Source organism: Opisthocomus hoazin, chromosome 15, assembly GCF_030867145.1.
Source record: "Opisthocomus hoazin isolate bOpiHoa1 chromosome 15, bOpiHoa1.hap1, whole genome shotgun sequence".
NCBI classification, from domain to species: domain Eukaryota; kingdom Metazoa; phylum Chordata; class Aves; order Opisthocomiformes; family Opisthocomidae; genus Opisthocomus; species Opisthocomus hoazin.
The window spans coordinates 10,963,443-10,988,017 of record NC_134428.1 but is presented as its reverse complement, the minus strand read 5'-3'; the positions used below and the strand labels follow the sequence as shown (position 1 = coordinate 10,988,017).

General features: G+C 38.2%; 1 protein-coding gene across 47 annotated transcripts in view; it reads left to right on the top strand.

Moving 5' to 3' along the window:
* Positions 1–24,575, top strand: part of RBFOX1 (RNA binding fox-1 homolog 1) — a 1,166,109-nt gene that overhangs the window by 895,509 nt on the left and 246,025 nt on the right. For 6 of the 47 annotated variants that reach the window (XM_075435977.1, XM_075435983.1, XM_075435976.1 and 3 more), the window contains 2 exons: positions 6,450–6,604; positions 9,396–9,616. The exons of 33 other annotated variants lie outside the window; for them this stretch is intronic. In XM_075435977.1, coding sequence (XP_075292092.1) covers positions 9,530–9,616 — 87 coding nt within the window. In that variant the 5' untranslated portion in view covers positions 6,450–6,604; positions 9,396–9,529. Of the gene's footprint in view, positions 1–6,449; positions 6,605–8,809; positions 8,841–9,395; positions 9,617–24,575 lie in introns of those variants that run through there. 8 more of the 47 variants (XM_075435948.1, XM_075435941.1, XM_075435939.1 and 5 more) reach the window with 4 other exon arrangements.

The following is a 24,575-nucleotide window of genomic DNA, read 5'->3' as shown; positions in this document are numbered from 1 at the left end:
TGACCTGGCCTCAGTCACAGACCCTTGGACTATGGGCAGAAGAGATCTGACCCATTTCAGGCAAAGGCGGCTGCTCCTGTGCTCTGCAGTCTGTTGGCTGGACAGGCCATGCACAGCAGCTGCTGTAAGACAGCAGACTGAGTCCAGGAGCGGGGGCTGAATTGCTGAACATGGGATGAAGTGCGTCTCCAAACAGCTGCATTAGGAGATACTTATGAGGCTGAATTAACTTCAGACATGAAGTATCAATAAAGTTGAAAAAGCTTTCTTAACTTTGTGGTGTTCATATTTGGAGGCAAACTTCATGTGAACGGTGCGCTCTAATGCTTTCTGCCAAATCCTGTCTGCCTCAGATGCTCCTAGCTTGTAGTTCATGGCTAAACTTCAGTACTTAAAAACTGTTGCCGGTATCTTGAATAGAGCTGGGTTATAGCTTGCAGTACATCTAATGCCTTCAAGTCTTCATATTTTATCTCTGGAGAATACTAAACTTGTCAGTTCTGAACAGAAATTCCCTCTGATCCCTTTAAAGACCTGTAGGGTCTTTATTATTTTGGGGTTTGAATAGGTTATTTCTCCAAGGCACCCTGCTCATTTAGGATATCTACCCTATGCTGTTTTCCGCAATCAAATCGTTGCGCTTGGCATAGTAGGGTGCTTGAATGGTGTATTTATACAGGCAGGAGGCATGATTTAATACCATCTCATGATTCACCATGCAGTCCTATTAATATAAACTTTGCTCAGGGGAATGAGTAGCTGTTACTTGTCAGCAAATCCTGTGTGTATTAAGGGGGTGAAGTTGTATTGAAAGATCCTCACAGTGATACTCTGCTGTTCCCAAGGGAAGCAAATGAAAACTGTACTTTGAATAATGAATGTGCTAATTGGGATCAAGAAGAAGTCATAGCTTCCTGTGATATAGTAGTCAGAGTAGCCTGACTACAGCAAGAAGGAGAAGTCTCTTTGACCAGATTTGGCGATACAAATACGTGGCTATCTATCATCTCCACACAACCAAAGCCCGATGGATGACAGTGACAGGCAGGTGGCCTGTCTGTTCTAGAATACACTGTTACATTGCTGAGCTCCTGTTTTATGCATGTTGGTGTCAACCTGAAGATGGGCAGGAACTGGTACTGAGTTGAGTCTGGTTGTATGCACAAGTATTGGCAAAAGTCCTTTGTGGAATGGTTGATGATATATCGTGGCATTGCTTGTGGTATATCAATAGGATTCATTAAGAGTGGATATTGGTTAGAGATCATTCTGTTCCCGATTTGCAAGGAAAATTATATTTTGTTACTGCTGGTCTGTATTTGCAAATGAATGTACCCAAAGGAGATGATTACAGCTTGCTGCTACCTGTTGGCAAAATACATGCAATAATACATGTTTCTTGTGCATCTTATATCCAGCACACAAAAGAGAATGATAAATGAATGAGAATAAGGAAGATGTGTGAAAATATGATAGTAATACATATTTTGTGAAATAAATATATATAGCCTGACATTTTTATAAATGAAGATGCGTGTGATAGTGCTTACCATTTATGCTGCTGGAAGATGTGTGTCGTTTTGAGGAGTTTGACTATGTAACTGCATAACGTCAAACAAGCATGAGATCTTGAAAGTATCTGTTCTACATTTCATACAAAATTTTCACAACTGCTGAACCTTCACGTAGATTGGAGGCTTATCTTAACTTTTTAAGAAATGGCAGATAAACTCAAGAGCAGAGTAGTGAAGGATATCTGAGATAGCCTGGAGACGGGAAGGAGTTTGTTCTCAAAGAAGCCAACAGTGAAAATACACCTGATCCTGGTACATTATCCAGCTGACAGGAGCTACATAATGGAATATGGAACTGCATAAGAGAAGGCAGGCTGCAGTACTCATTAGATGCAAGAAACATAGTGAAGACCTTTGCAGTACGTCTTCGGTGTTGTGAAGAATAGTAATGTACGCATATCGAAATCAACTCTTGGTAGTTAAAGCAATAGTATTTTCCTCCAGTTCTGCAGCTGACTTCTCTGAGTGATCCAGTACAATAGGAAACAAACCGAGAAACTCCCCTCACAAATAGAATTGTAAAGGGCCACAGAGCTGCTCATTGAAGGAGCTACCCTGCAAATGTCTGGCATCACCACGTGTGCTGCACCACTTTTTGTAGCTTTAGATGATTTTCAGTGTCATGTGTTGCATAGTCTAATGTTATCTTTCTCACTAGTTCAGTGCCCAGCACATTAAATAACTGAAGTTCCCAGATTCATCCTGCTTTAATTTTGACACAAATGCTGGCACAAAAAGACATATCTGGTTGTGATTCAGAATCTTTCTCATTCATATGAAAACGCAGATAAGTCAGAAGGCATCTATAGCTGTTTGCTGGTTTGTTTTCACAGAGCAGTGGTTTGCAGATTGTTCTCCAGTTTTGTGCCGTGATATGTATGGATGGTGACAGCTCCTTACGTTTCTGTGGTAGCCAACGGGAAGTCCAGCCATTGAGGCATCCCTTAACTCCATTTTTTAACCTGCTTCCTCCCTCTAGCATGCATTTATCGCCTGTGTGCTTTGCGACTCACTTAAGTGTAAGTCACACTATCTGCTATCAGGAGACAAAGATGTTTCTCTAGCAATCTAGTCTAAGCAGGAACTGAAGGTTCTAAGGATGTAGAAGAGGGCAAGCCATTTATGTAAAAACCTCTGCCCGCACATGTTCCTGAAAAAGTGAAGCTAAGTAGATGTATACATTTTGAGTGTGCGTTCTTCTGTATTATTGTCGTAGGTGATGATCTCCTTGTACAAGACACAGTTCTCTTCAAAAGCAATTTACAGTCTAAGATACTTACAAATGTATAGCTGACCTGCAGAGGAACAGAGATACTGGTCATCATGCCACTGAGCAGTCAGTTCATCCCCCAGTCAATGTTTTGTGTGAAGTTCTGGCAGGAGGAGTTTCTATGGGCTGCAAGAGAACATGCAGAGATGTTTATAGGAAGTTATTATCTGCTGTCAGGAAATTATAGGAGAAAGCATCAATGCCATTTTGAGTGTGCTTAGGAGGTGAACAAGCATAATATTAAAGGCAATATGAAGAAGATATTAATTTTTCAGTTGTTCACAGTAGTAGCTAGGGTAGGAATAGGCTGAAGTAAGCCCTTGAAGGTGATGACAAGTACAGTATAGTTGTTGAGGTAATAAAAGGATGCATTGTGGGGCAATGCAAGGAGAGAAAGGAGAAGTGATCGTTGTGGGAGCGTTCCAAAAGAAATTCAAGTAAACATGCCGTTCTTTCGCCAGTGAGATGCTAGAGCAGCAGGTAAATCAGTGTACAGTACTGACAACGAAAAAGAAAGTTTGGAGTTAGTCAAACCAAAGAAAAAAGATTAGCCATGTACTCAGAAAGCAAAATTTGTTCGGATATTGCACTTCAAAAAACGTAAGACCAATTGGCCTATAAGCTGAAAGCCTTGCTTTTTCTAAGGCTACAGATTGTTTCCCAAATATGCTTCCCAAGTTTTGTGTGAGGTGATTCTGTCTGAAGCTCTCGTAGACAGCAGGGCTATAGTTATTTATGTTTGAAATCTCTAAAGTTGCTACCATTGTATCTTTAAAGGAAAGAGCCTGGAAAGTTGAACTTCAGTTTAACTGAAGCATTGTTGGTTTCTGATTGAATCGGCTAGGTTCATCTTGAACTGCAGCTAGTTTTTAATTTGCTCCTAAGAGCTAATGCAATTTTCAGATAGAAACTTTTAAGTTCGGAAGAAAACTCTGTTAATATTAACTGTGCTGTATCCCACAAGTGTTCTATGTAGCTGAAAAAGATGGGCTCTCCCCGTTGTAAACAATTTCTATATCCTTGCCCTAAATGCTAGTGTAAACTGAGATGTTTAATAAACTCAATAAACTGACAGTATCCACCACACTTGTATCAGTATGAGATCAGCAGATATCTTTGATTTGTATATGTGATATTTTCTACTTTAAAAGTCACTAAGATATCCATGTTGTATTTTGGTTCTGCTGTTAAGTATAATGGGAGTTGGCTGGGGAATTGAAACTTGTCATGAACAGTTCCTACATGTACTTCAAGCTTTACTTAGAAGGAATACCGTCAGCAGCTGAGGACAGGGGTCAAGTCTGGATAGTGCTTCTGGTGCCTTTGAAGAGCCTTTGGTCCCAAATGGTTTTTGCAGAACGGTGGAAATAGGCTTTGGAAGACAAGTGTAGTGGTTATAAAAGTGGCAGCGGTCATGGTTGGGAGGGTGGGGGAAGACACGCAGGACAGCTTTTTCTATCTACTGATATTTTGTTTAATGCTTGGGTCTGGTTACCTCAGGCAATGTTAATCAATGGCAGCTCACCTTCTCTTTTGGAGCGTGCGTGGTACTGATCTGGTAATGCTTTTTTGGGGACAATGTTCTAAAGTTGCTGTGGATGATGGAAACTACCAGGAGACTTCGAAAATGCTTTACCCTCTCAGTTCTGGGTTTTCGTTTACCGGAAAACCACTGAGAAATCTTAAAGTGAAAATTGAGAGCATTTGGAGAACAGGAGAGGTGACCAGAGAACAGGAGGCTGGAGGAAGAGCTTAAAGGAATCAAATATAACGTAGCATAAGCTATGAAGAGGGTGCCAAAGTGGTACCTGAATTATTTATGGTCTGTGAGATGGGAAAGTTAAGGCAATGTTGGAAGGAAGCAGAAATTATTTGAAGTTCATTGGTGTTGTATAGCATTTGGAAGAACCTTTGTTTTGGGTATTGTCAACTAGATATAGGCATTAAGAAGAATTAATTATTTGGCAGAAAGGTGGTCTAAACAGATTACTTCTGTCAGGATCCGATTAGAGCATACATCATTGATTGGCTGACGACTGCATTGCAGGGAGCTGCCTTTTCCAGGCAATGTGGCTCCAGGGAAGTTGCTGAAGTCTTTCTTCCCTTGAACCATAGCAAAACTAGGCATCTGCTTTTTCCTGGGGGAACATTTTGGTCATTGTCTAATGTGCCATTTTGTATTATGTGCAGGTGCGATAAAACTCTTGGTCCTTCTTGCATCATTTTCATTTTTCTTGTTCTGCCTGCACATGTAGCCCAGTTTTCAGGCACACTGCTGGCTGTATTTCTGTGTGCATCTGTACTGTACAGCGGTCTCCATTTCCTTCCCATTTCAAAGTACTTTTTAGCAAGTCCGTGGTGAAATCACTATGAGAGCACTCCTCTCGGTAGCTTCAGTTCTGTGCTAAGACACAATTATGACATTAGACTGCTGTGCCTGAAATACTTATGTTTAACATGCTTAACCTATGCTGTTCACCTTTAAAACCAGCTTCTTCCTAGGAGGCAAGTTCAGAATAGGACTACCCTGTCAGATTTTGGGAGTTTGATTGTTCAGTCAGTTTCTGTGTAGAGTAATTATAGTCTCTTATAATACAATGCGTTATTTGAATTGATTAATATTGGTGCAAAAATAGTCTTAACAAGTTTAAAAAAAGGTATGTATTGTACGAGCTTCTGAGCTATGATTCAGGTGGTATCACCTGGGAGTTTTCAGTCCAGTGTGACTAAATTCTTATATTGCTGCTAGTTTTTAAAACTGTAGATTCATTTGCATAAATAATACCTGCCTTTTAGCAAAATTTTGCAGAAATGAAACAAGTAAGATCAGATATTTATGAGTATGTATTTTATATATAAAACTAGAGTTCATCTGTTTTCTTGTTCTTTTCTCCTGCCTTTCATTTTTAAAATGTTTTCAGTTTCAGAAAATCGTTAAAAATTTTTTAATGAAAAAATCCCCCAAGGTCTGGAAACAGATAGCTGAAAAGAAACATGCCCTCCATGAACATCCTGAAAATGGCTTAATGTGTCATTTTTTTTTTAACAGCATTATAGTTTTCTAGAATACAGTGAAAGTGAAAGCTGTGTAGTTGTTTAAAATAGATGATCTACCCTTTTCCAGCCACATACATACTTAGTTTTTTGTAGGCAGTAAGAATCCTGGAGTAGGCAGGAAATAAGTACTGCCCCATCAGTGGCTTCAGATGGGTGATTATATGCGTGGTACTGACCGTTCTGGCTTTGTCCAGGCAAAAACGTTTAGGCTCATGCTTAACCTTAATCATGCTGGAGGTCCTGCTGAAGTGAAACAATTATTAGCGTGTTTAATACTCTTCTGGCTCGTTCTCTGAGTCCTCAGCACTTTTTATGGTCAAATTTTGTGTATTCAGTATATTCTTGCAGAACAGGAGTGGCCATTAATGCTAACTAACAGTGAATGGTAAAACTTAAGACAGGTTTCTTTTTTCTGTGGCTGGGAGGGTGATCAAATATGTTGCTATAAAATGGTGCAACTATGTAGTTGCATTGGCGTAAGTTCAGATATGGCTCCGGGCAGAGATGTGAGTAAAGCTGTATTGTACTTCTGTGGTTTTGATTCACAGAGGTTTGTGCGAACTTAGGTAGCTGACGCACACATGGGACATCATCAAAGAGCCCAACCAGAAAGTCAGAGCTCGGATTTGGAGTGCCATACAGCTATACATTTAGAAGCATGTTGTTATAGTGAGGCAAGCAAAGCATCCTTTCATTAAAACAGGTAACTACAGTTTATTTTTAAAGTTTATTTTTATATATTACAATCTGCAATACAGTAAATATAAATGCTTTTTAGACATTTGATATTTTCATGATTCTTGAATGTTTATACTGCTTTCAAAGGACTGGAAGGGTCCTCCTGTAAGTTGATGGGTTCAGACTACCACTACTATTGGTACAACGTAATTTTCTTTTATAAGCTATCCTTTTTTCTCACTGTGGATTAGGAAGGCTGTTCTAGACCCTCACTTAGCCAACACCAAAATACTTCGAAAAAATAACCTGAAAAAAATTTTCAGCCTAAATTTATTCATAACTAGTTTTTCCTTGATTTTTAGGGTGTCAAGATTGTCTTCAGCTTAAACAGTTTCTTCCTCCTACTGTTTTCTTCCCTGTTCACAGATTGTTTTGCTAGGATAAACAAACTTTCTTAGGTTCCTATTACAACATGGTGGCTCCATGCTCCCGAAAAACACAAAAAGGACTTTCTCTACAGTCTCTACGTGCTATGAATTTGACCCTTTTTATATATGGATGAAGAGAACTATATGCTTTTGGAAGTACCTCTAAGAAATTAAGACATCAATTGAGAAATAAAATCAATTAAGAAATACTGATAATTTGCCTTTTCATATTTGCATCACACTAGCAGCTCAAATTCGTTGAACAGATGCAATGAAGTCTTGCTTTTCTTCCTCCTGAGAAACTGAAGTTTCTGTTATTAGCAGAAGCATGACCTTACGTTTTGTGTTACTGAATTTCATCCCTTTTCTATTGATTCAGTCCGTAAGGTTGAGCAGTTCTTTCTCTATAATATTCTTATCCTTCTCAGTCTTGCCAGTACCATCCAACTTTGTCGTCAGAAAATTTCATCAGCATCTTGCCTTGCGCCAAAATAATTGATGAAAATGTTAAGCAAAAAGTGTCCTGAAACAGATGACAGAAAAGCTTCCCTTGAGCCTGTGCTTCCCTGTACAAATCATCTTGCTCTTTAGGTTTTCTAACATCTTATCAAATGCATACATGCTGAAACAAAAAAATGACTAGGTATTTTACAGAGCAATGTAACAATCCTTATTTATGTCCGTTGTCCCACTGGAGTCATTTGAGTAAAGCCTGCAGAATCCATTTTATAATCTCCATTCCTAGGTGAAAGAAATCTGCTTTCTCTTCAAAAGCAGCACACTCTGTTAGACCGAACAAATAGGTAATAGTTAAAATGAATGGGTATTTTAAGAAATGAAATACTTGTAAAGGAGTTGTAATGGCAGCTCGCTTTCCCATATATACCTTTTGTTTATGTATTTCTGTATGAAAGTTAATAACTGCTTTTTTTATTGGAATTTATGAAAATCTCTTGGCAAAACCCATGATGTGTCAGCCTACTGTGTGCTTAATCATGAAACTGCAGAGTTCTATTCCTTAATAGGAAAAGAGCGAGAAATATGATTATTACTAAGCATAGGCAGATAACCAGTGTTAACAGTATTTTCCCCAACAGCCAAGTGAAGCGATTCTGTAACAGGAGGTGGAACTAGGTAAACTTCACTTCCTCATGTGACAGTTGCTGTCCTCGTTGGCAGCCTCTCAGAAGAGCATCATAGAGGGTCACAATTCTACACCTAAAGTTAGAAATGGTGTAAGGCTGATAGTAACAAGGGCTAACATGCAGCTGCTAAGGTAGATTACTAAATCTTGCAACATGGCTGCCTTGAAACATGAGAATCAATTACTGAAAACCTTTCACGATGGTCAAAATGTGACATTAAATAATTGAGTATCACATCAAATCTCGTCTGCAATTAGTTATCTGGAAAAGTAATTATGCAACAAAATCAAGTAGCCTAAATTAGTGATGAGAAGCACTGTGGTTATTCAAAGACTGTAGGAGAGGGTTTTTTTTTTTTTTTTTTTTTTTTTTTTTTACTTTGTGACATGAAGTTTTAAGCACTGAACTAATTCTTTATTGAATTAAAAAAAAAATCTTGGTGAGTTGTAATTCTTGTCATTAGTCATATCTGCAATAGAAGATACATTGCACGTGAAGCAGGTGTTAATGACTAAGTTTGTTTTGTCTAAAGTAGAAATGATTAGCTGTGGAAGAGAATGTCTTTCAAGTAGTGCATTAAAAAGCAAATCTGTTTTGTTTAGGGGGGGAAAACAGCCGAAATTTCACTCTGTTGTCTCCTACACTAAGAATGTAAGTTTAATTGGAGAACAGATGAAATACTCTAAAGGTCAGATTCGTTCTTTTTAAAAAAGCTAAGATAAATGTAACAATATAGATGTTGCAAAAGGTTAGAAAAGCCAGTAAAATATAATTTACACTAATGGAAGTAGTTAGCTTGCATTAGTTAGCTCAACTATTCAAAATAAGAAGAATATAATGAATCAAACAATATGTGCCCACTGTAACAGCCAAGTCTAAACTCTTACATGAATATTGTTTAACAGCTTATAAATACAGAGAAACATTTATTTATGCAATCATGATAAACCTGATTATTTTTTAAATGGCTTCTGATAGTAACTGTTGTAATGTATATGCCAGAACTGATAGGAGAATTAATTCTAATTGGTAGATTTGTAGATAATTTGATCTGTATGTGTATAGTACTTCAAAATCTGAACTGCTAGAGTAGTTGGTTAGTCATGTTACTTAAGCTGGTCCCAAAATAGCACCTTCCTTTTTTGGTAGAGTTAGGTTTGCAGCTGTTGTCTCTATCTGTTGTCTCTGAAGAAAATTTTAACATTAAGAGTTGCTGACGTCAATTTTTTTCTTTTTTTTACAGCTGATGTGGGCTTTGCCCCTGACAGAAGTTATTTGGTTCTAGCTCTGAGTTTGGAAGAAGTTGGTATATAAATTTTCCCCTAACTTTCAATTGATGTGTTTAGCTTTAGTGGGAGTAATACTATCACTTAAACCATGTTGTCGTCTCAAGGAGTTTTGCTACATCCATATGGAGTGCCAATGATTCTGCCGGCAGCACCATACTTCGCTGGACTTGTTCAGGTAATGCAAGGCCGCTTCCAACAAGCAACTTAACTCTAGTGCACTTAGAGTAATAATTGGAATTTTTATGGTTGAGAAAGCAAACACTTTTAATACAGGCAAAAGCTCTCATGTAGTCACTGAGAAGACAGTAGGAAATCAAAAAGATGGATCACCCTAATCTGTGTATTGACATCTCTCATGGCTGAATAAATGGTGTAGTTGAGCTATATTTGCTTGTATTGATTTGTCTGCTGTTTAACATTCATGCCTTTGCTTCACGAGGTTGACCACAGGGCAGAGGATTTGCTATCCATTCTAGGTTTCTGAGGGAGTCAGCATTGCCATGGCAGGTTGTAAGACAAAGTAACTTACCATGATGTGTTTAGGTTAAGTGTTTTAGCACAGCAAATATGAAGTGTGTTAAATATGCATTAATTCATATGTTATGCGTCACAATGAATGAAAAAGTGTTTGTGTTTTTGTGTGTATAGAAATATATCACCTTCACAGAATATTCATGCACTTCATATGAATTCTTCTGAGCCCTGAAAGTGTAAGATCTTGCTTTAGGGCAAGAGTTCTGTATTTTAGAACTTACCTGGCAATCACTAGATTTAGTTGTTGTTCTTGTTGTGTTGTCTGGTTTTGATTTTATTTTACCAAAATGTGGTACTACTGAATTTTCTGCTGTTAGAGTTAGGATTTTGAATAGATCGTGTAGACACTAATTAAGCAAAAGTATTCTGTTGTTTACAGTATTGTAAGACATTAAGAAAGAATTCGACTAACACTTCCAACATTGACAAAAAGAAAAAAAAGTGTACCCTATAAATGACAGTAGTTAGATATTGTGCATTAACAGGGTCGAGAGACGTAGGTGTATCACAGCGTTTGTGTCATGCTAGTGATCAGTCAAACTAACTGAAGGAGAGGCAAATTTTCTTGATGTTCCTTACTACAACAATTGGCTGGTGTAGAGGGGCAATCACAGCATGCAACAGGTTTTTTCATATAGGTCCATTTAGTAATCAAAGGCTGTGAGCTGTGTTCTTCACTTTAGGCTTAATATCAGACATGTCTGTCTAAAACAGAAACATGGCGTTGTACAGTGGCCCTTAATTATCAGGTACTGAAAAACTGCGTCTTCTGGGACATGCAAGCTGATGCTATTTTTTTATGCAGTGAGACATCGTAGCACACTTGAACGCATCAAGCCTTCATATCCATTAGAATTTGGGGGTGAAGGTCGGACACTAGAGCTCAGTCAGACCCTGTGCCATCCTGTCCAATAAATAATTACAAGCAAATCGTGCCTTTCACTCTATGCTGATTGATGTTGAAATTGCTTTTGAAAGTTCTCATAAGTTCCTGTTATAGATTAAGTGCCGGTGTAGGAAAAATAACTGCACCCAACTGAAATGGGTGAATGTAATCAGGTTTAATGGACTCGAGAGCTTGTTGGGAATTAAATAACTATTGATTTGTTGGAAAGTTGCTGTCATTACAAAATGCCACTCTGGACACGTTATTCAAGCAGATAGATTAGAAGAAGAAAGAACCCTTTGAAAATTCGGGATGCCTTATTTCAATTGTTTTTCTTTTCTTTCCATAGAAAGATAGTATCCAGGCCTATGCTACTCCATTAGCATAGGTCTAAAATAGTCAAGCAGTAGGAATTGTTCTAGAAAAAAAGAAGTATGTTTGCAGGTGCAGATGAAAAATGTTCTTCATATGGATACTGCTCTAATCTCTCCTCTCCCTCTTCCTAATGTCATACCTGAAAATTGCATTTTGGAAACAAAACAAGTGTTTGAGGTACTGTCGTAGTGGGTGAAGGAGAACATTAAACAGTTTAACCACTTTTTCATCCAGGTTTTTATCTGCATTTGCAGTCTCTGCAGTCAGCTTATGATACGAGAATGCTTATTGTTTGTCTCTTAGAGTAAACCTAAGTAAAGTATCCAAAACAAATAATGCGAAGGATACTTGATAGGCGTATATATATCGTCTTCTAAGCAGTAACTACATAATGTTCAGAACTTTAATGGAAATTTTCCTCAAAAATATGCCTTGATAAGATGATTATGTAAATGTTTTTACTGGGTTGCAGGTTGGGAGCCACGGCCCTGAAGTATTTTTGAATATGAGGCTGTTTGACATTTTAGAGGTTTATAAAATTGCAACTTATTTATTTGCATTGGTTTCAACAGAAAGTAGATTTATTTCTGGTTAGGGATTCCCCATGGTTTCCAACTGGATTTTCACCAAGACTGCATATGAGAACAATGTAGAGTACCTCATGGAGATACTGGGGCACTGTTTTGTTTTTTTTCATGTTTCGTATTGCATGGTTGAGCAAGAGAGAGCTCAGATCTCTGTGGAGGACTGATAGTCTTCAGGGGTTCTGTGCCTTCATGCGCTGCATATTGTTTTACTTTACACTGTGTTATGTGCAGCCTTTTCCAGCCTCTCCTCCTAAATTCATCAGTAAACTCTATCCTACATCCTCTGCTGCTTTTGTCACACCCTCTTGTTACAGAGTACTGGAATGGGTGAGACTTAGGACAAACAAAAAAGGGCAGATACTGTGGATGCATCTCTGGAAACACTTTAGATGAACAGCCATGTGCATTTTCCCAATTGCATGTATTATTCTATTAAGAAGATTTGTATTCCTCTTACCAAGATGATAAATTTGAGTGAGATGGTGAAAAATGGAATGCATCTGTTCTTGGAGAGAGAGAGAATGTAGTTGTTCAGAGTTACAGATATGTCAATGTGTTTCAAATTTGGTTAAACAGACTTGCAAACTTAGTTTTAATTGCCAATAAATGAATATACCTTCAAAAAACCTTATTAGAATAATGGCGTTCTTATTGCCTATAATTTCTTAACACATTTTTTAATGACAAAAATAAAAAAAATCTTTTCTTCTCCCTTTTTCCTCCTGCATGGAGCTGTAGGAGGAAAAAAAAAATGACGTGAAAGTACAAATGATGCATAAATAGCATTATGCCTCATGTGGGTGGAGAGATGTCTTCTGACTTGGCACGAAAGATATACTGGTGGCTTCACAGGTTGTCACGGTGACCCTGCCACGAGGACCAAAGCAGGTGCCGCAGTCCAGCAACTGAAGATGCTGTGGACAGCAAGGCCTGCTTTGTGTCAAAACTATCGCACTGTTTCTCCTGGGAGGTGAGAGAAAAAAATGCCATAGAGGATTATGTGGCAGTCCAGTAAGAGGCTTCTTATCCTGCCCTTGGTTCATATCCCAGTTTTGTCATTTGATTCCCGGGGGGAACCCTTATGTCCAGATCAACGGTGAAGTTGGGGGGTGTCACGTGAGAACGCTCCATCTCCTTGGACTGACGTGTGGGACCATTGCCCTGCTGTCAGGAAGAGTGGCTGGGTGCTACTGTACAGTCTCACCTGTTCTCAGAACAAACATGTGGAACGAAGTTCTGTTTAGTATTAAAATTACAAAGTGCAGCACCAAAAAAACTGTTTGACATTTTGTAGAAGAGTAGTATGTTTTGTAGAATAAGAAGTTAAATGTCTCCGTATTAGCTTCATCTTTCATAGCTTTGAGTGTTTTAGGTATATGAAATCTTTGCAATTGCTCTGGGTACTTGAAATGTTAGGATTATGATAAAATATTTTAAAAAAACAGGTGCAATAGATGACACTTTAATGATGGATGCTAAATTATTATGTAGCTGGTTTAGGTGGCTCAATTTCTGTTTAGCAGAGAAAGAGGAGTTCATATGCAGCATTATAAAAATTATTAAAATTATTAAAATTGAGATTACTTAGACTTTTCAGTAAACTACTGGATAATTCTAACTAGAGATATAATTCTATTTAATACGAAGTGCACTACTTAAGTTTACAGATTAAAAAGATGGGCTTTTTCCTAAATAAGGTCAGTATTTTTTTGAAATATGCTTTTATTTTAGCATAGTGACCAGAAAAGCTCGGAGAGTTCTGAGTGTTTAAGCTTGTGTTCATTGTTAAAGACTTCAGCCAGCTAATGTAAAACCTCTTCTTCTGCTTTTATTTGCTTATTTATTTGTGTGGTGCTAAAGGGGGGTAGAAGAAAAGTAGGAAATGGATGGCTATTGATTTAACTATTTTAATAAATGGGGAATTACCATACAGTTAAGTACATAATTCTAATGCTTAAATTATTCTTAAGATATTTTTCTTATATCTGTGCATCTGATTTTCGATAACTGGTTAACTAGTGTGTTTGACAACTGGAAAAGTGGTAATCTGGAGACAGTTCCATTTTATTTTAGGGCTAAGTGAGAGAATTGCCTAGAATGTACTGTGAAAAGTAGTGGTGCAGACTTTTTCACAGCTCCATCTTTTACCCGTCTGTCAAATCCTTGGTTCACTTCTGTATTGGAAAGCACTAGCAGTGAATATGTTCAGAATACTTGTATGTACCGGTGTGTTAGGCTACCTGCAAAATCACACTTCCTTTCTGGCAGTCCAGTTTTGGAAAATGGAGTGGATATGTTGTGTTACCTTACATTAAAAAGGCTTTTGTAATTTAGTAGTTTTTATTTGAATAATACATTTGAAATAGAAATGAGGAGAGGTTTTAATTCTTCCCCTGTTGCCTGAAGTGGTGTATAGTTGTTTTTAGATTATGATCTCTTGGAAAGCAGTGCATAATTTCTGTTTACCTTGGCTGAATTGCCTATTTGAAATGCAGTAAGTAGATGATTTAGCTTAGATGCAGATTTGTTCTGGCTTGATTGTGGTGTTCTGTCTCTGCAGGTGATAAGGGTCTCCTGTTACTAGTACTGTACTCCCAGCGCTTCAAGTGGAGGACTACCATGTTTTACTACTGCAATCACTTTTCATCTGTGTGCGTATTTTGTTCTGGTTTTGAGGGAACATATCTAATATTTATTCTCTCAGTCTGAGTTGCAAAGTTCTTCTCCCTTGTGTGTCAGAAGTCCTTTTAATAGGAGGTGTAAGGAAGTGGTGATAGCAATGGATGTTGTCTGTGTGAAGTTTTATTACAAAGATTTTCAGTTATCAATGTTTAAACTTCTGGAATTACGACTTCAGGTTTTTTACCTTTTGATGCATGGATCAAGCAATGTAGTCAACATGCATCCTCTGTGAAACCTAGCATTTGCTCAAGAGGCTACAGGCAGCTCGAAAGTATTTGTTACTGCTATTGCAAGAGTTTATTTTCTTTTAACCTGCCTTTGTTTCTTGCTAAGAAGTGCAGATATCATAAAACACCTGGCGAGTGAACCTGCAGGGGGGAGAGGGAGGGCCAATGACACAGAATGTCTTTCCCATTCACCAAAAAGACTTTTTTAGTGAGAAGGATAGCCTATCTAAATAGCTTTAGTTTGACTAAGAAACAAGTGGTTATTCTCTCCTCCCATCTGCTTAACTTTGTCTCACTAACCTTTATTTCAGAAGTCAATGGGTAACATGATTTGAATGAGTCAGGCAATACTACATTACCTCATACTCTGTCAGCTTGGTCAATGTTGTGTTATCGTCAGGGCTGCTCTCTGAGCTCAGCAGAAAAGCAAAAGATTTCATCTGGTGCCAGACAGACACAGAATTTTTTCCTGTCCTACTTTTCCATGTAATACCAGTATTAGTGAATTTTAGCCATTATGGTATATAATGGTCGCTAGCTTGTGTGTTGGATACTACACATCAGTGGAATGTTTTAGTATGGCAAGAAACTGGGTAGATCTGGGCTTCCATGACTGTAGCTTCTGCAGTGCTTTTTAAGTGGAATAAATGAAAGGATATTTTGAGTTTCTATGAACAGAATAGTTTCTGTAGATAGAATAACTCTCATTAGGACAGGTTCTATTTATTTGTTCATCCCCTAAATAAGACAAAACATTGAAGATATGGATTCTCTGCAAAAGCAGATTATTTAAATTGGCTTCCCTAACTAGAAGCCAGCAAACTGATATGGCTGTTTCCAAGGATCTGGAATTTCAGCTGGTGTTTTTTTTTTTTTTTTCCTTCCCCTGACTCATGCATAATCATTTGTAATAAAAAATTCTGATGGCCAGATTATGCCAGGAGGATACAACTTTGAAGTTCTGTTGCTTTGATTAGAATAATACACGACAGATATCAAAATATGCTTGTTATATCTAAATATAGAATGATTATTTTTATGGAGTTGGCTTGAATATTTTACGTATTCACCCTCTGATAAGTTATCTTGTGTTACAGGAGCTAAAGTTAGAAAGCCAGTTAAAATGTATCTTTTGTTTTGTTTGGTCTGTTTGCTTGCTTGGTTTTTTCTAACTGAATTATGCATGTAACTGTTTTCTCAGACCTGGTTTCTAAGAAGGTGTTGTAAAAACAAATGTCTTTGAATAGACCAGGTTGTGGAAAAAAATATGGTAAGGGTATTATAATTTGACCTATAAATACTTTCAGCTGAAGTAATTGGGGATTGCATTTGAACTGCTCTTATTACCAGGTGAGACTGATGGAATCACACCTGGCTACATATTTACCAGCTAGATATCACAGCTGTCCTAAGTTTATGAGCATGAGAAGTGTTCACAGATAGTTTGAAAAATTAGGGCTTTTTTTTAGTGTAGTGACAGGTTATGAACACTGTAAATAATAAGAAGAATTTGATCCAGGTGCATTTTCTGTGTCAGAGTTACCACTTGTGTTTTATGAGATTCAGATTATGGTGGATTAGGGTAGGTTCTGATACCCTGGTTCCTTCTCTTTCTCTAATGGCCAGAGATACACGAGTTAGATGGCCTGGAGGATGACTTAATTCTCTTTAATTCTGATGGTTTTATTAAATCAATAAATAATATTAAATAATAAAGAATGTCTTTATTTTTTTGCGTCTACATATTGTTTTATTGCTGATCAAGCTGAGAAGAAAGTCAAAGTCTCTTGCCTGTATATTGAAGAGTCAGAATGGTTCACATTCATATTTAGTTTGATGCCTTTGAATTAAATAAAACAAATTGTGCATTTCAAGGGAATGCTATTCAGGCTTTATTGGAAAGTATCGTTAAGCAAAAGCAACTTATTTCTTATTAGGATAAAGTGAAAAAATACTCATAAAGCAGTGAACTGATCAGAATTAATTTTTTTTTAATTCTGAGAAATGAAAAATCTGCTGAAATGATCATCACCTCAGTGCTTTTTTTTATCTTGTAGAACTAGAAGTACGCTGTTGTTGTGTCTCTGTCCTTAGTCTGCTGTACTATTTCAAAAGCATGCAATGCTGTCCTGTATGCTAATTTGTAAAATTTAAAAGTAATAGAGGAGGAAATGGTAGGTTGTTTATATATTATTTTACTGTGTTAAATGTCTGACACCTTACTTTCTCTGTAACGTTTGAATATTTAGCAAATGCAGTAAAATGAATCTCCAGCCATCTTAGACATGTAAACTGCAAAACATCTGACCCAAATTAGACAGTGGCTGCCAAAATGTGCGTACATAGATTTGTCTGAAAGTTACCAGCAACTGTGCAGGTATGCATCAGCTATCTTCTTTTTTACTGACAGTGCTACTATATACAGGCATGTTTCAAACACTTGGAAAACAAATCATGTTGACGCTTGAGAGCAAGAAAAAGAAAAAAGGGAATTTCCAAACATTTTATTTGTCTGCCATCCTAGAGAAAAATCTTAGAATTATATTAAATCATAACCTGAACATAGGTGAGAATTCCAGAGTGATAAGAAGGGGTTAAACGCCATACACACTGTCAGGCTTTTTAAAAGCTGTAACCATGTAGTTGGTCAGAAGCAAGGAAGGTGACCTTTAGTTGAGAAATAAAAGGTGACTGGAGGTGAGGGAAAGCAGGTCTTCCTGCATCTGTGAATGATCTTGTAGAAGATAATACAGAATGAATCATTCATTCTTCCCCTACTAGCCTCAGTGGGATGCTGACTTTTAGTGAATTATTAAACCTGAGAAGTCCTCGCTTAGTCCCTGGAGATAACTTTTCTCTATAAGTGTGGCTCAGGTGATCAGGCCGAGTTGGATGCTGAACTGAGTGCTTGAGATGGGACTTGCTTCAGTTCTATGGAAGAAAGTTTGAAGGTGTATACCCCCCTATGCAAAATGTTTACTTATTCTCTTAAGTGTTAAGCATGTATATTATGTGTACAAGGTTTAATTTTATTTGGTTTTAGGAGAGTGGGTTTAACAGGCTGCCCTGGGAAGTGGTGGAGTCCACATTCCTGGAGGTGTTAAAAAAATGTGTGGATATGGCACTTTAGGACATGGTTTGGCAGGCATGGTGGTGGTGGGTTGACAGTTGGACTTGATGATCTTAAAGGTATTTTCCAACCTTAATGATTCCATGGTTAGTGCTTGAGCAGCTTTTTAGTGGTTTTTTTTTTCTTCTGTTTCTCTGATGTGTTAGATCTTGTCTGCAAAAAGAGATTAGACATAACTTTTCATTGTTTTAAGAAACACAGAAAAGCCTATTTTTAATGAAATAAGCTTGCATTTGGTAGTTGTTCTGAGAAAAATGATTTAAATAATTATTTTTTTTAAGACATTAACATTTGAGATTTAGCGAGCAAGTAAACCTCTACAACTATATTTCAGTGCCCTGGTAGAATGAAAGTATTTTAACTTCTGTTATTAAGAAACCCCCCCAAAACATAAATACTGTTTAGATCTGTCAAAAAACAGGATGGAAGAGGATGCTGTTTGTGTACAAAACAGAAAATACAAATTCTTAAGAAAGCCATGAGGATAGTTTAGCAGTCTCAACAAAGTTTTATTCTATAGAGCCTGAACCATACCCGAAAAGGTCTGCTGCTGGTTCCTTAATTAATATTTTGTCAAGCATTTGTAATAACTCATTAGTACTAAGTGGTTTTTAAGTTTGCGGTATCTGGAAACCGTCCTATATCGGAAAGCTGTCTATTCAGGTGCAAGCTACAGAGCATGGTTTCACTGTTTGATCTCCATTCCAATGAACATTGCTTTCAGAAGTGCACCAATCTTTTCTGCCTTATCCTGAGATAGAACAAGGAGACTGAGCAATCTAGCGTGTTCTGTTGTGACAAGTCATGCAAGAGTCTGTTCTGAGATAAAGGTGGAAAACAGAGAACAACCTTTCCTTTCACGAAGGGAAATTAAGTGTAATTGGAGTACCTCCCCCCCCCCCTTTCTGGACCACAGGAGTAAATTACACTTTTGATTATTAGTTTTTTTTAAAATCTTCTGTCTAGGTATGAAGCTGTACCCTTTTTTTTATTTTTTTGGTCTTGTCAGCCTTAGAGTGTCTAGAACCAGAATAAAGCAAACTTGAAATCTTGAAAATATCTTAACCTGCCTGTGACCAACTCATAAAATTATAAATATAGCTTCCGTGTTCTCTTTTTCTTCTCTTTCCATTTAAGACAGAAGTATCCATCTTGCTTTTTACTACCTAGATACAATGAGGAGGATCTAGCAGTTATCACTGGTTGGATCCAGTGACAGACGAGGATATAAAGCTAACTGGAACATAGCAGCTAGGGTTAGACCCAGTTCTCCTTAAAAAACCAGATAGTCTTTGGCAGACTGTTCTTCATTCTCGGTTTTCCCCTATCAGATCAGTTCTTAGGTTTCCCATTCATTTTCTAAAAAGTCTGTGGTTGCAGAAATAGCTCTGTGTAGTTCCATGTTTGTTTATTTTATATTTAAGATTCTGAACGGGTAAAGTATTGTGTGTAAGGATTTACTTCTAAAGGTTACCCAAAATTGCTGACGATTGAAAGGAATTTTTCAAAACTACCCATTCTGTAAGAAAAGAAATAGATGGATTGGTTTCATCATAGCATTGGTCAATGTGTACTGGGAAACTGTCTTTGCTGGCTCCTGTGGTGACTTATTTTGTAGACAGAAGTTGTTCAAACACACTCAAGCCTTTTGAACACTTTTGTTACAGGAAATGGAATAAATCCATTGCAGGATTCACAGAGTACTGGTTTTGAATGAGATACTGTGCTGGATTGACTGAAGTGAGTAGATAGTCTTTTTACTGCAGAAATTAATGCGTGGATTTTTATGCCTTCCTCCATGAAGGAACAGTTCAAATCAGGCATAGGGAAACGTAACAGATGTTCATACACATTTCATGTCTGAAAATGCCTTCCACTGGCCGGGACGATTGTTAGGCACAATTAAGCCCGGTATAGACATCCTGTACTGTAAGCCAAGTCTGCTGAATATGTTCCCAACAGGGAAGCACAGATTTGGAAAGAAGGCGGTTTATATGAACTTTCATCTGCAGTAGATTTTTGAGAGTCACTGTGTGAAAAACATAAGGAGACCTGACTGACAGCTCTCAGTCTATGCCCCAATGCGCTGTGCTCTAAAGTATATCTTTAAGAGAAACTTTCAATCCGTGAGAAAATTTCATATGCGTTTCAGGGATGCTAACACTTTAAATCTGATTTCTGAGAGCACCATTCGGTATTATGTTGCCAACTGACTTAAAAAGCTTGCGATATTACGCCTTGTAATGTTCCACATTCACTTTAATTGTCAGTGTAATTAGCTTTATGATGGCAACTCTTCATGATGACTACAGGGATATATTTTCCTCTTTTTGACATATTATGTCTGAAATTTGAGTTACTTTTTGATTTCAGAGGCATACTGGTAGTGAAGGGAGGGGAGGGCACTGTAGGCCTGCAGACTTTTAAAATCATGTAGGCCATGTTTATGCAGGAAGTGGGATTTGTCATTTCCAATGATATGATAGCATCTACTGTTGAAAAAGATGCTGCGTACCAAATACTCTTATATTTTGTGATAGGTGTTGTAAGTGAACACAGTATAGTTGGTCGCTCTGGAAAAGTGTGCCTTCCTGGTATCTCAAAAAATTGCAGTGATTGACAATTTTCGTTTTATCAGAATATCATACAGACACTATGAAAGTGTGTTGACCTAAAACTGTCAGTGGGTATTTTGTATCAGTCGTCTTTCATATTTTTTCTGTTCTTTGAGGGAGGATGACAAAAATGCAAGACAGACATTGCTTTTCTATTGTGTAATGCCTGTCTTTTAATAACGTGTGCCAGGTCTGTAAAAAGAATCTGGAAGTTGCTGGGCAGTCAGTAAGTCTTTCCGCTGAAATATGCAAGAGAACTCCAAAACTTGTCTGCTCTTCTAGTCTGATTTTTCTGTAATAAGACACGAATCTGCAAATACTGATTCGCTGTTTTGCAGTGGCCTTCGTTCTCCATGTAATGTCTCTGTTAATTTCCTCTTCAGATGGGTGTAACTGGGTTTAGTATCTAATGTTGTCTTTACTCATGGCAGAAATGGGGACAAAGTTGGCCTGTAGTCTCATGTGCAGATGATGATATACAGTTACCTTTATAGAATCACCGAATAGTTTGGGTTGGAAGGGATCTTTAAAGGCCATCTAGTCCAACCCCTCTGCAACGAGCAGGGCCATTTTCAACCAGATCAAGTTGCTTAGAGCCTGGTCCAACCTGACCTTGAATGTTTCCAAGAACGGAGCATCTAACACCTCTCTGGACAACCTGTGCCAGTGTTTCACTACCCTTATTGTAAAATATTTCTTCGTTATATCTGGTCTGAATCTTCCCTCTTTCAGCTTGAAGCCGTTACCACTTGTCCTATTGCTACATGCCCTTGTAAAAAGTCCCTCTCTGTCTTTCTTGTAGGCCCCTTCAGGTACTGGAAGGCCACTATAAGGTCTCCCCAGAGCCTTCAGTCCTCCAGGCTGGTCAGCCCCAACTGTCTGAGCCTTTCCTTGTAGGAGAGGTGTTCCAGCCCTTGCATCATTGCTGGGGCTTCCTCTCGGCCTGCTCCAACAGGTCCAGGTATGTCCTGTGCTGAGGGCCCCAGAGCTGGACACAGGACTCCCAAGGGGGTCTCACTAGAGCAGAGCAGAGGGGCAGAATCCCCTTCTGAACAGCCTGTAACCATCAATAGCTGCACTCCAGTCATGAGATTTGTCCCAACAAGTTTCAGTAACGCAGCTAGGTAATAGCTTTCTAGCAGCATGGTAGCTTCCAGCTCCTCCTGTTTGTTGCCCTTGCTGTGTGCGTTGGTGTAGAGGCACTTCATCTGGGCTGTCAGCTGGGTCACCTTAGAGGAACACCCCATAATTCCTTTGAGGTGTTTCCCTGTCGGCTCCTATTACCTCAGGAGCCCCTGGCTCATCTTTGTAAGACTTCAAGTGTGCTGCAGTCTAGCCAGTGTGTCTCAGAGCAATAGGCTGAGGGCCCTCACTGGCACCTTGTCCCTCTAGCCTTGGTGTGTCATCCCACAGCTGGTCACTGGCAAGCCTGATACTATGCACACACACACACACACACCCCCTTCAGGTCTAGTTTAAAGCTCTGTCAGTGGACCCTGCTAGCTTGTGAGCAAAGACCCTCTTCTCCCTTTGAGAAAGGTGAATCCCATCTGGCGCCAGCAAGCCTGGTGCTGTGTATGCCACACCATGATCAAAATACGCAAAACTGTCGCAGTGACACCAGCCATGGAGCCATGTGTTAGTAGACCAGGCCCATCTGTTTCTTCCAGTGTCACTGCCCACAGCTGGAAGGAGAGAGGAAAAAATAACCTGTGTTCTGAATTCCATTACCAGCAGTCCCCAGGAGCTGAAGTCTCTTTTGATTGCCCTTGGAGTACATGCTGCGGCTTCATTGCCACCCACGTGGAAGAGCAGTAATAGGTAATAGTCCAAGGGGCGTACCAGGCTAGGAAGTTTCATAGTGATGTTCTCAACCCAGGCCCCAGGGAGACAGCAAACTTCCCTAAGATGAGGGTCTGTCCAAGATATTGGGCCCTTTGTTCCCTTCTGGTTTTCTGAAAAGTATGCTTTGTTCCTATGCAAGAGAACGTCTGAAGTATCTTTTTGTTAGTACTCTGGAACTGGTGGACTTCTGAGGAGGACCTAGCCGGCGTGGTGCCATTACATATGCCTAAAAAGAATTCTGTGCATGTTAACTCATGTGGTGGCTACACATTGAATTTATTTCTAGTACTTGTCCACAAGAAGCACTGTCTTGCTTAAGTGGCTGTGAAGTGTACTTTTTATGTGCTGTTCTGTGGTCATCTTGAGGTCAGTATACTCCTGGTGGAGAGTTTCTGGCTGCAAATTTATCTTTTGCATTATTATTTATTGATTCTTACAGAATTGCACAAAAGAATTTTTTAGTAAAAGCCTTCCTCTAGCAAAATAACAGCAAAATGCTGAGAAAGCTATTTTTATTCTCTTTGTTCCAGTAAGAAATGAGAGATCAAGAAGGGAAGATGTAGTCCAGTGATTCTTTGGTGAATCTTACTTAGCATGGGAGACATTATTTGAAAAGATTAATAAATGTGCAGTGTTGTGCTTGTGGATAGATGGGATGACATTTTCTGGTTTACATTTTCAATTTGTTTGTTGGATTCATTGCAGAGAGAATTATCCGCTGAGTTCCGAAGTCAAGATCAAGTACCTGAAATACTTAAAAGTAGTTCTGGGACAGAGCCAGACTACATAATTATCTAAGTCCATATTTCATAGGGTGTTTTTGTTTGGTTGTTTTTTTGTTTCTGAGCACTTCTTTTCTGACACAGCAAATAATCTGCCCAGGGTGTAATTTTCTTGATACTATTCTAATAAGACTGTTATTGTATTATTACATTTTTACCCTGTGTTTCTCGCTTTCTGTATTCTATATGCCTCTGTTATTTCTCTAACCTTGTTGCTTTAGTGATGTTTTCTTTTTTTGTGTAACTTGGAATAGTTCTCTATTACTGGAGTAACATAACCTTTCTTGCATTTTATTAATTAAAATTCTCTTCTGAGCACCACTCTACAGTTCCATTGCAAAAAAAAGTATGATACGGCATCCACAGCATAAAAATAGGTTGTGAGTTAGGAATCGGACACCTTCAGAAAAAAATCCAAGACATATTTTTAGGGAACACTGTATGCTAAGAAGCATTTAAAGAATATCTTGAGAATGATGCCAGTTAGCTCAGGAGGTGATTCTCAAATGTACTGTCTAAAATGCCGTCCGTTTTACTACTAGCTCCCTAACCTTAATGACTGAAATGAAAGAGTTAATTTGTCGGTGGATATACTGTATAGTGATACTACTGCATTGTTAATATTTGTTATATTTACCACGTTGTTTTTCTGTATGTATGCATAACTGCTTAAGCAGTGTTTTTCCTTGGAGGGAAGGAGAAAAGTTATAAATTCAAGTAAAACTTACTTACTGTTTTTGAGGGAGTTTGTTAAATAGCAGTTGTGATTCAAGAAAAAGATGAAGGAGTGTTGTTATCCTCCATGCCTTTTTGGGAAGAAACAGTGTATGTACCTTGTGATTTTGTTTAATAGTTAGCTTTTGTTCTCTAACAGGTGAGGAGACTGTGAATATAGATTACCTACTGCAGAAACAGAAAAATCAAATGGAATGTGTAATGGTTCTTTTTCTCTCTCTGTTTTGGGACATAACTTTTTTGTTAAAAATTGATTCCATACTCTGACTAAAACTATTTCTCTAATGTAACGAAACCTATTTTTTTTATTTCTAGTCTTTTTTTTTTCTCTTCAGAATCAGAAAGTGAATGTATACATTTATGTAAGAAAGGTTTCTTGCTGTGATGAGGGATTTCTGTTCACAGATTTAAAGATGTTCAAGCCAAAAAGGATCATGATGGTAATTCAGCCTGTCCTCTTGAATATACGTGCAACAGAATTCCTTTTGGAGACTGGCTTAAAGCAGACCTTTTGGAAGATATTTAATCTTGTTTTAAACATCCAAGTAATTTTGATTCCATCAGTTACACTGATACCCTTCTGAACTGTTTGGATGTTTAATTACCCTTGCAGATAGGATATTGTGAGGCTCTGCTTCTCTTTATTTCCACTTCTAGCCACTGGTTCCTGCTGGGTTTTTTGTCTCAGAGATTGAAAACGCAAAATACCCACAAACAAATGAGGAAGCTCTTGAAG